The sequence below is a fragment of the Rhinopithecus bieti genome, unplaced genomic scaffold (genome assembly GCF_001698545.2).
Source record: "Rhinopithecus bieti isolate Rb0 unplaced genomic scaffold, ASM169854v2 scaffold_28055, whole genome shotgun sequence".
NCBI lineage: Eukaryota > Metazoa > Chordata > Mammalia > Primates > Cercopithecidae > Rhinopithecus > Rhinopithecus bieti.
The window spans coordinates 1,815,165-1,827,062 of NW_016812914.1; the positions used below are offsets into that span (position 1 = coordinate 1,815,165).

Consider the following 11,898-nt stretch of genomic DNA (forward strand, 5'->3'; position numbering starts at 1 on the left):
GGTCACATTGGGGATTCTGGGGGGGTCAGCAGGGGCCCTAGGGAAGTCATGTCGGGGATTCTAGGGGTCAGGGCAGGGGTCCTAGGGGTCTCCTGTTGGGTTCTGGGGGGATCAGGACAGGGGTCCCAGGGGTTCAGGTTGGGCATCTCTGAGAGGGCATCTCCTGCTTGTGGCGGTGCCTGGTGTGTGGAGTCCCTGAAGCTGGAAGTGTGGTGAGGAGACAGGGAAGCTGGAGTGTGAAGAATGAGGAGGCGCGGGGATCAGGGGACCCTGCTGGCCCCTGGAAGCGGAGGTGCAGATTCTGAAGCAGGTGGACTGGAAAACCCTCCTGAGGGGCTGACCCAGTGCAGAAGCTTTGAGGAGGTGGAGGGAGACCAGAGGCCTGGGCGAAGGGGTCTGAGAAAGGGGCATGCTGGGGTTGGGGTCGCGTGCTGGCAGAATCACACGGCTCCAGGGCGAGGGAGGGGACTGGGTGTTGGGGGCACACACTGGTGGGGTCATGCCAGGGTGATCTCTGCCCTTCCGTTCTGCAGGGCAGAGTGGGGCAGGGCAGGACGATCCCCGGGGCCCTTGGCTAGGGTCCGGGTGCCGTGCCTGTGGTGTGACCCCTTGAGAACCAGGTGTCAGGGACTGTGGCATGTCTGGTGGCCTCTCCCACTCGGGGGCCGGCCTTCTGTGACCCGGATGAAGAAGACTCTTGATGCCAATGTGTGCAAGTCAACACGGGCACAGCCAGACACGGGACCTGTTCCTCATTCTCCGCATGGAACTCGCCTTTCACATTCTCTTCTGTGTGGGGTTTGATTTCCATCCCTTGAAGGATTACCCCCAGGAGAGGAAGCTGGCTGTAGGAATGCCAAGGTTTTGTTTTGTTTAATAACCACAGTTGTGTTGCCAGCAAATTTAAGATGGATTAGTCAGCTGACTCCAGGATGCATTTTCAGTGTTTTGAGCAGTACTTGAGATCTTCCAAGTGTGCCATCAGAAGTGTTCATTCATGGCCAGGTGCGGTGGCTCACGCCTGTAATCCCAGCTCTTTGGGAGGCCAAGGTGGCTAGATTACTTGAGGCCCAGTGTTCAAGACCAACCTGGCCAGCATGGCGAAACCCAGTATCTATTAAAAATGCCAAAAAAAATTAGCTGGATGTGGTGGCGCACACCTGTAATCCCAGCTACTTGGGAGGCTGAGGCAGGAGAATCGCTTGGAGCCAGGAGGCAGAGGTTGCAGTGAGCTGAGATCGCGCCACTGCACTCCAGCCTGGGCGACAGAGCAAGACTCTATCTCAAAAAAAAGCAATATTCATTTATTCATTTATGTTATTCATTCATTCATGTCCCCCCCCACCTTCTGTCCCACTCCCAGGGTCTCGCCATTCCTGCTGCTTCTGGGTCTTTGTTCAGCAGCTGCTCAGTGAGCACCTGCTAGGGCTCTCTTTCCCCTCATAGGGGACACTGAGATGAGCAGGAGTTGTCCTGACCTCGGGCAGGTGTTCTGACCTGGGGCAGGTTCCCCCACCCCTGTGAGTCTGTTCCCTCCTGCCTGGGCCTCCGGGGACAATGGTGTGAATGGAATGAGATGGTGTTTGTCCAGCCCAGGAAGCAGTGCTCAGGCCCCTGCCTTCTGGCGAGCTCTTTGCAGCACCAGCTCCAGTGCCATCACCTCATTTCTGGCCTGTGTGCCCCGTGGCTTACACCACTTCCAGCTGTAGGCAAACAGTGGTCAAACTTTGGGATTGGAAGGTTCCAGATGGAAGGAGCAGTTCACGCCTTCCTTCCCTGCTTCAGTCCCCTCTATGGCTGTCCACCATGACTTTAGCTGCTTCCGAAATTGGGACCTTTCGAGTTGGCCTGCTCTTCCAGGGAGACGTTTAAAGCTGCACTGCCTGGTTGAGTAGCCCCTGGCTACAGGCAACACATAAAACAGGAATTGCCCAGACCCACAAGAGCATAGGAGATAATGCAATAATGCTGTTGTAGATATCAAAGGCTTAAGATGGAAGCAACGTGAAACACTCATTCATTTTTCATACTGGTTGTATGTTGGAAATAACATTTTTGATGGGTTAAATCAAATGTGTTATTAAAATTAATTTCATGGTGGCTCAAGCCTGTAATCCCAGCACTTTGGGAGGCCGAGATGGGCGGATCATGAGGTCAGGAGATCGAGACCATCCTGGCTAACACGGTGGAAACCCCGTTCTCGTACTAAAAATTATAAAGAAACTAGCCGCGCGAGGTGACGGCGGTGCCTGTACCAGCTACTCGGGAGGCCTGAGGCAGGACGAATGGCGTGAACCCGGGAGGCAGCAAGCTTGCAGCTGCGGGAAAGGGGCCTGAGATCCTGGCCCAACTGCACCTCCAGCCTGGGCGACAGAGTGGAACTCAAAAAAAATAAATAAATAAATAAAATAAAATAAAATAATTTAAAATTAATTTCAGCCAGGTGTAGTGGCTTACGCCTGTAATCCCAGCACTTTGGGAGGCTGAGGCAGGCAGATCACTTGAGCCCAGGAATTCAAGAACAGCGTGACCAACATGATGACACCCCATCTCTACTAAAAATACAAAAATTAGCTGGGCGTGGTGGTGGGCACTTGTAATTCCAGCTACTTGGGAGGCTGAGGCAGGAGAGTGGTGTGAACCTGGGAGGCAGAGGTTGCAGTGAGCCAAGATCGCACCTCTGCACTCTAGCCTGGGTGACAGAGTGAGACTCTGTCTCAAAAAAAATAAATAAATAAAAATTAATGAAAAATAGCCAGACATGATGGCTTACACCTGTGATCCTAGCTACTAGAAAGGCTGAGGTGGGAGGATCACTTGAGGACAGGAGTTGGAGGCTGCAGTGAGCTATAATCTTGCCACTGCACCCCAGCCTGGGAGACAGAGCAAGACCATGTCTCTAAATAAATGAAATCAGTTCACCTGTTCTTTTTAAACATGGGTACTAGAAGATTTTAATTTGTACACACGGCTTACATTCCATTTCTTTTGCACAGCACTTGGTTCTTGTGTGCATTGAGCTCAATTGTCTGTTAGAGAGAAGTTGTCTGTTACTCCAGGATCTGGTTCCGAGTCAAGGCATTTGTGAAAATAGCTTACCGTCGAAATTTCCTTTGAAAATTCTTGGAATCACCCAATAAAGTGCAATGTACATGGTTGTTTACATTTTTAAAAATTTTTTTATTGTGCAGAAACAATGTCTTGCTCTGTCGCCCAGGTTGGAGTGCATTGTCATGATCATGGCTCACTGTAGCCTCAACCTCCTGGGCTCATGTGATCCTCCCACCTCAGCCTCCTGAGTAACTGGAACCACAGGCATAAGCCACCATGCTCGACTGTAGGTCTCACTTTGTTGCCCAGGCTGGTCATGCTTGGTTTTTGGATTTTTGGTTTGTTTTGTTTTGAGACAGAGTCTCCCTCTGCTACGCAGGCTGGAGTGCAGTGGCAAGATCTCAGTTCACTGCAACTTCCGCCTCCCAGGTTCAAGCAGTTCTCGTGCCTCAGCCTCCCAAGTGGCTGGGATTGCAAACGTGCACCACCGTGCCTGCCTGGTGCAGGTTTTGTACTGAGCCTTCTGCCTTCTGCCTTCTGCTCTTGGTTCTCGTACTGTGCTCAGAACACTTGTTCCTCTATCTCCCGCAAAGACAGGCATCCTGGCCCGGGCTCCGTTCACCTGATCCCTCCCTCGTCTCCTCCCGACATGGTCCGGAGCTTGTGCCTTAGGAAGGAGGGCCTCCCAGCCGGGCGCGGTGCCTCACGCCTGTCATCCCAGCACTTTGAGAGGCTGAGGCGGGGGGATCACTTAATGTCAGGAGTTGGAGACCAGCCTGACCAACATGGTGAAACCCCATCTCTACTGAAAATATAAAATCAGCCAGGCATGGTGGCGGGCACCTGTAATCTCAGCTACTTGGGAGGCTGAGGCAGGAGAATCGCTTGAACCTGGGAGGCGGAGGTTGCAGGGAGCCGAGATTGCACCACTGCACTCCAGTCTGAGCAACGGAGGGAGACTCCGTCTCAAAAAAAAAGAAAAAGAAAAAGCAGACGGAGGCCTTTGAGCTGCGGCTTATCCTTGAGATCCTGAGGTCTGCTAGAGTTGCTGAGATGGGATCGAGGCAGCATCCTCAGTTCCCGGGGAGCCGCCCTGGATTCTGGTCATTGGTGTGTCTGCTGGGTGTACACAGCATGGATCCTTCTTTCCTTCTACACCACAAACCCCTGAAGTGCAGGAATCCGGTCTGCGTCCCTCTGGGGGCCGGCGCGCCACGGCCATGCGGTAAACGGCCAGGTGGAATCTCCCTAGGTAGCTAACCCCTGCCCTGGGGGTCTCTGCAGGGCAAACCTGGTGGACCTGCAGAAGAAGCTGGAGGAGCTGGAACTGGACGAGCAGCAGAAGAAGCGTCTGGAAGCCTTTCTGACCCAGAAAGCCAAGGTCGGCGAACTCAAAGACGATGACTTCGAAAGGATCTCAGAGCTGGGCGCGGGCAACGGCGGGGTGGTCACCAAAGTCCAGCACAGACCCTCGGGCCTCATCATGGCCAGGAAGGTGAGCGCTGCGGGGTCAGAGGTCGGGGAGTGGTGGGGAAGGTCCCCCTGGAAACAGGAGGGAGGTTGGGAAGGCAGCCGGATCTCTGCATTCTGATTAGCTCCAGACTCCTTTCCTCATCCCCACCAGGGACTGTAGGTCCTGAGAAAGGGCCCAGCTTCTGGGCAGATGGGAGTGGTGCCAGCCACACACAGCTGTGCCCTCCGGTGACTACCTTCTGCCCTGGAGGGCACTTGAAATCCACATTCCCAGAAAGCTAGCAAGTGTAGATTTCAGGAATATGAGTGTGTTACGGTTCTCCAGAGAAATAAGTGATGAAGCGTGTGTGCGTTTGCGCCTGTGTGTACGCCATGCACCTCATGGTGGTGGCTCAGCCAATGACAGACCGCCTATGCAGCGGTGGCGACGTAAGATGATCGGGCCATGTCTTTAATGTGCCTTCTGTATGTTTATTTTTATTTATTTATTTATTTATTTTTGAGACAGAGTCTCTGTCATCCAGGCTGGAGTGCAGTGACACGATCTTGTCTCACTGCAATCTCCACCTCCTGGGTTCAAGGATTCTCTTGCCTCAGCCTCCCAAGTGGCTGGGATGACAGGTGGACACCACCATGCCCAGCTAACTTTTTTGTATTTTTAGTAGAGGCGGAGTTTTGCAGTGTTGGCCAGGCAGGTGTGGAACTCCTGACCCCAGGTGATCCACCCACCTCGGTTCTCTATATTTAGATAAACAGATGCTTATCAGCACCGCACTGCACTGTACAGAGTACAGGAGCCTGGGTGTAGAATGGGCTTTCCGGTGTTCACACAGTGATGACCTCGCCCAGTGAGGGATTTCTCAGTGTAACCCCGTCCTTAACGATACTTGACTGTATGTGTAGAGAGATTTATTCTAAGGAACTGGCTCACACAGTCCCTGGGCTGGCGGGTCTGAAATCTGCAGGACAGACCAGAGCCCCACGGAATAGCTGACGCCGCGGCTGAGATCCAGGCCCTCCTCCTCTGGGGCCTCGGGCATTTTTTTTTCTTCTTCTTCTTCTCTTTTTTTCCCAAGACAGGGTCTCCCTCTGTCGCCCAGGCTAGAGTGCAGTGGTGCGATCATAGCTGACTGCAGCCTCCGCCTCCTAGGCTCAAGCGATCCTCCCACCTCAGCATCCTGAAAGTAGCTGGGGCCACAGGTGCACACCCGGCTAATTGTTTGTTTGTTTTGTAGAGACAGAGTCTCACTATATTGCCCAAGCTGGTCTTAGACTCCCGGGCTCAAGTGATCCTCCTGCCTCAGCCTCCCAAGTAGCCAGGACTAAAGGGAACACCAGGCCTGGCTAATTTTTTTATTTTTTGTAGAGATGGGGTCTTGGTTTGTTGCCTAGGCTGGTCTCGAACTCCTGAGCTCAGGCGATCCACCCGCCTCGGCCTCCCAAAGTGCTGGGATTACAGGCATGAGCCACTGCACTTGACCTATATTCTTTCTTTCTTTCTTTTTTTTTTTCTTTTTTTTTTTTTTTGAGACGGAGTCTCGGCTCCTGTCGGCGCGCAGTCTGGAGTGCATGGGCCGGATCTGCAGGCTGCACGGCAAGCTCGCGCCTCCCCGGGTTACGCCATCTCCTGCCTCAGCCCCTCCCGAGTAGCTGGGACTAACAGGCGCCAGCCCACCTCGCCCCGGGCTAAGGCCTTTTTTTTGTATTTTTTAGTAAAGAGACGGGGTTTCACGCGTGTTAGCCAGGATGGTCTCGAAACCTCCTGAGCCTCGTGATCCGGCCCGTCTCGGCCTCCCAAAGTAGCTGGGATTAGCAGGGCTTGAGGCACCAGCGCCCGGCCTCTTTTTTTTTTTTTCTTGGCTCACTGCAACCTCCACCTCCTGGGTTCAAGGGATTCTTCTGCCTCAGCCTCCCGAGTAGCTGGGATCACAGGTGTGCACCACCACACCCAGTTAATTTTTGTTTTTTTAGTAGAGATGGGGTTCACTGTGTTGGCCAGGCTGGTCTCGAACTCCTGACCTCAAGTGATCCTCTTGCCTCGGCCTCCCAAAGTGCTGGGATTACAGGCATGAGCCACCGCGCCTGGGCAGGCTTTTCCCTGAAGGCCTTCAGCTGATTGGCTGAGACTCACCCACTCTGGGGAGGAGTAATCTGCTTTGCTCAGAGTCTACCGATTTAAAGGTTAATCACATCTTAAAACATACCTTCCCAGCAACCTCTAGACTGGCGTTTGACAACGGGCCACCGTGGTCTCACTCAGGAGACGCATAAAGCTGACTGTCACCCCACTGTTTGATAATCTGCAAGCCCTGGCGCTGATGGCCCCCGAGCTGAGTCATCCCGGGCTCCTAGGCCATGATGCAGCCTCTGCTCTGTGATTGAGAAGAGTGCCCAGGGGATACAGGGAGGTTGTGACCACTTGGAGACAGTGGCTCTTAAACACATAACCTGAGGACTTAGTGTTGACGGGATGTTCAGCTCCTCACCTGTGTTCTTGCAGACATAGAATGCTGCCTCTTCCTGGAAGCCCACCATCCTGTAGTTCCCCAAACTGGGGGAACCTGACCGCACCTGGTCCTGTGGGTCTGCGCAGGTGGCAGCATTGCTCGAGGGCCCTGCCTTCCTCGGGAGCAGCGGCTCAGCTCCTGCGGGGATTTAGCTCTGCAGCTCTGTCTTGTGGCCTCTAGAGTGCTGCCCTCCCTCCCTCCTGAAGTCTGCAGCCGCGGACTTGCTATTCCTGTCCCCGTACTGCAGGCAGCCTCTTCCAAACCAGAGCAGCCTTGGAAAGCTCAGGTCCGCCTCCGCCCGAAGCACCAGGAGGGGAGAAGCAAGCTTGTGGTCAACAGAGCCCCAGCAGGGCCTTGAGCCGGAGTGCCAGTCCCCATGTGTGCCAGGGACCCTCGGGCTTCTCAGGGAGCCTCCAGTGGTCCCTGATGGGCTGGGCAGTGGACATGAACCCAGTGCTTGCTGCAGCAGCAGCTCCTGCTTGCGCGGACAGGCACAGGTGAAGACGGGCTCACCTGCAGCTTTACCGCAGCCGGGAAAGGGAGGTCAGGGCCTTTAAACCTGAGGGCAGGCGTGGCTGGGCAGGCTCTGTGGTCTGGTGCGTGGGGACGTCCCGGCGTCGGCTCCGGGGTTTGGTACTGTCCTTCCGTCATGAAGATAGATGTCATTCACCTTGGGGAAGGCGGGGAAAGGGCACACAGGACTGTCGGTACTATTTTCGCAACTTCCTGTGCTTCTATAATTCTTTCAAAATTAGGTTTTCTTTTAAGCGCCTGAAGACTCGGGGGTGGGAGAGGATGCATTGAGCGCACAGGCTCAGCGGCTCTGGCTGCTATGCAGGTGGGGCTGCGAGGGCTCCTTTCATTTCATCTTATTTATTTACTTACTTTTATTTTTATTTATTTATTTTTTTGAGCCAGAGTCTCGCTCTGTCACCCAGACTGGAGTACAGTGGCGTGATCTCGGCTCACTGCAACCTCCACCTCACGGGTTCAAGCGATTCTCCTCCCTCAGCCTCCTGAGTAGCTGGGATTACAGGCGCCCGCCACCGTGCCCGGCTACTTTTTGTATTTTTAGTAGAGATGTAGTTTCACCATGTTGGCCAGGCTGGTCTCAAACTCCCGATCTCAAGGATTCCACCTGTCTTGGCCTCCCAGATTGTTGGGATTACAGGCGTGAGCCACTGCGCCTGACCCAGTCTCGGTATTTAAGGTCGTGCTGGCTTGTGAATGTCTTCTTGGCTTGACTATGGCCTCTGACCCCTCTCCCATTGGAGCAGCACCCCTGCATTACCTGGGCCGGGGAGACAGGTGAAGAACTTGCTGCTTGTTACGCACGTGGGGCTTCTTTGAATTGCCCATGCTCATAGCAGAGATGGGTTTGTTTGTTCTTGCTTCTGAGTTCCTCCACTCCGCCGTAGCTTACTTCCAGGGTGGCGGTCACACGGCCTGCCCAAGGCCACCTCACAGTACCAGCTGCTGTCTCACAAGTGGTGACCTGAGCAAAGCCACTGCCAACACCTTTGACGCATGTTCTCCTTAAAATTGAGCATCAGCCCCGTTTTACTGTTGAAAAAACCGAGGCTGAGTGGGGTCAGTGACTGAATTGGATTTGAACCCTCTTGGACTTGGGAGCAGCTGCCAGGGCATAGCCTCCGGAATCCATTGCACATCCCCTAACTGGCCACCACTCCCATCCTGTGTGTTCATCTTTCACATCTCTTGTAGAGAGGAAGGCTTGCTATGTTGCCCAGTGTTGAACTCCTGGCCTGAAGCGATCCTCCCGCCTCAGCCTCCCAAAGCACTGGAATTACAGATGTGAACCACGGCATCTGGCTCTGTTCCGATTTTTACAACAGCCAATTCGGAACGTTTGGAAGCGCAGCGTGGGCCACACGTGACTGTTGGCTACATCCAGCCCTGGAGCTGTCAGTTTCCGATCCGTGATTTACGATATTGCTGAGATCATTCCAGACCCAGGCCTGCGGCGCGGCAGCCTGGTCCTCCTCCCGCTCCGGCTCTCGCGGACACTCAGTGAAGCTCTTTCCTCTCCTTTCCTACTCCAAATCCCCAACCCCACCCCTGGCCCAAATTCCTCATTCTTCTGTAGAAACTGTCTCCACCTCCGAGCCAGGTCTGGCATTCAGTTTTAACACCCTGACACCATCCGCATTTAATCAGCTATTAGAGCTGGCACGGCCTGGGCTGTGGTGTCCTGGAAAGAATACGGGCTGCAGTGTGCCCCGAGGCAGCCCCCATCCTGACTTAGCAGCTAATGCCACTGGGAACATGGCTCTGAGGCTCCGAACCCGGCTTGCTCAGTCAGCAGGAGCGGGGCAGCCCACCCGTCCCCCGGCGTTGTCAGGATGAACTTCAGAGGGTGCAGGTGCTCAGGGACGCCCCCTCCCTGCCTGTCTGTCTTCCTTTCCCCTCGCACACCCTCAGTGGTGGCCGCCTGTTCATCTGGAATGCTTGCTCGACAGGCCCCAGGTATTACAGAACCATTAAAACTGAGATCACGCTGCAGCCGCCCTGTGCAGACCGGCCTCCCGCACATCTGCTATTTACTACAGCCTTCCAGAAGGCCTGTCGCTTCCGACGGCCTCATTTCACGTTAGGGGCTCCTGGGATCCCTCCCAGTGCCTGTCCGCCACTTCCTCTCCTCAATCACGGCTTGTGACGGCCAGCCGAACACGCACTCTTTCCTGCTTCTTGTCACCCATATATGGCTCCTTTGAAGTTTTTGGTCAGGAGCTGAGCCGTCCAAGACAGCAGCCCCCGGTCAGATGTGGCTATTGGGTTCTTACAATGCAATCAGTCCGGATGTGCTGAACGTAGAATACACACACCAAACTTGAAGGGCTTGGTGTGAAAACAAATGTGGCCTTTTCTTTCTTTCTTTTTTTTTTTTTTTTTTTGAGACGGAGTCTCGCTCTGTCACCCAGGCTGGAGTGCAGTGGCGCGATCTCAGTTCACTGCAACCTCCGCCTCTTGGGTTCACGCCATTCTCCTGCCTCAGCCTCCCGAGTAGCTGGGACTACAGGCGCCCACCACCATGCCCGGCTAATGTTTTATACTTTTAGTAGAGACGGAGTTTCACCGTGTTAGCCAGGATGGTCTCCATCTCTTGACCTCGTGATCCACCCGCCTCAGCTTCCCAAAGTGCTGGGATTACAGGTGTGAGCCACTGCACAGGGACTTTTTTTTTGAGACGGAGTCTGGCTCTGTCACCCAGGCTGGAGTGCAGTGGCGCAATCTCGGCTCACTGCAAGCTCTGTCTCCTGGGTTCACGCCATTCTCCTGCCTCAGCCTCCCGAGTAGCTGGCACTACAGGCGCCTGCCACCGTGCCGCTAATTTTTTGTATTTTTAGTTGAGACGGGGTTTCACTGTGGTCTCGATCTTCTGACCTCGTGATCTGCCCGCTTCGGCCTCCCAAAGTGCTGGGATTACAGGCGTGAGCCACTGCGCCCAGCCCAAATGTGGCCTTTTCGAGAAAATCTCCCAACCTCCACGTGAACATCCAAGCTTCAGTACCGGGCCCTTGTGAAACAGGAGTGGGCACCAGCACCTCTCAGATACAGCCTGGCTGTAGGGGAGAGCATCCTAGGGTGCTGGGGTGGCCCTGGGGCCTGTGGAGTCACCATGAGGGAGTGGAGTAGCCCAGGGACCCCCGTCTGGAGCTGGATTCTGCAGGGTGACCTGAGGGGAGAAGCCAGAGCTACAGGGGCAGGCGGTGTCAGGGCTGCGGTCAAGGTGGGACACCCTTTGCCTGAGGAGCGGCTGGGTGGGGGGAGCTCAGCACTGTGCCCCTGGGCCCTGCCACGCTTTTCAAGGTCACAGGCCTGGAGCAGGGGGCACACCCCACACGCGCCCTGTGCTGTGGCCACGGTCAGCCTCCTGCTGCCCCAAACGCAGCAAGGGCTCCTTCATGCCTCCGTGCCCGCTGACAGGCGGCTCTTTGTCCCTCTGCCTGGAACACCCTCCCCCATCTCCTCCTCACGGTGACTGTCCTTCCTCAAGGCCCGGCCCCAGTGTCACCTCCTTGTTTCTGCTCCCCAGGCACCCAGATTGCTTCTCCTTGGTGGCATTTTTGCCATGTCGAGGTGGTCTCACCCATTCCTGTTCCCGTCCTGAGCCCGGGTCTCCTCCAGGAAGGAGCCGTCTCCGTCTCAGTCAGTGGCTGTTTCTTCACTGCACACCTGGGCCTGGCTTTGCCTCCGTGGCAGATGAGTGGAAACCATGTCTTTTTCTTGTCTTATTGCAGCGGCTGGAGCGGGATGCTGTGATTCTCCAGAGCGCTGGCCCAAAGCCTCAGGCTGCTCCTTGCCGTGTGGGGGGTCCTGGCTCTCCTGGGGCTTGTCCGTGGGGTTAGGGGTTACTCGTGGTGTTTTATCTGATGTCCTTTCTGCACCTTTTTTTGTTTGTTTGTTTGTTTGAGATGGAGTCTCACTCTGTCGCCCAGGCTGGAGTGCGGTGGCGCAGCCTCGGCTCACTGCAACCTCCACCTCCTGAGTTCAAGTGATTCTCCTGCCTCAGCCTCCTGAGTAGCTGGGATTACAGGTGCCTGACTAATTTTTTGTATTTTTAGTAGAGATGGGAATTCACCATGTTGGCCAGGCTGGTCGCGAACTCCTAACCTGGTGATTCGCCTGCCTTGACCTCCCAGAGTGATGGGATTACAGACGTGAGCCACTGCGCCTGGCCAAGTTTTTGTATTTTTAGTAGCGACGGGGTTTCACCATGTTAGGCTGGTCTCAAACTCTTGACCTCAAGCAGTCCACCCGCGTCAGCCCCCCAGAGTGCTGGGATTTCAGGTGTGAGCCACCACACCAGGCTCCTTTCTGATCTCTTTTTTTTTTTTTTTTTTTT

At 54.7% G+C, this 11,898-nt stretch overlaps 1 protein-coding gene across 1 annotated transcript in view; it reads left to right on the forward strand.

The window, feature by feature from the left end:
- Window positions 1-11,898, forward strand: part of MAP2K2 (mitogen-activated protein kinase kinase 2) — a 35,952-nt gene that overhangs the window by 2,439 nt on the left and 21,615 nt on the right. The window contains exon 2 of the mRNA XM_017847153.1: window positions 4,336-4,546. Coding sequence (XP_017702642.1) covers window positions 4,336-4,546 — 211 coding nt within the window. The remainder of the gene's footprint in view (window positions 1-4,335; window positions 4,547-11,898) is intronic.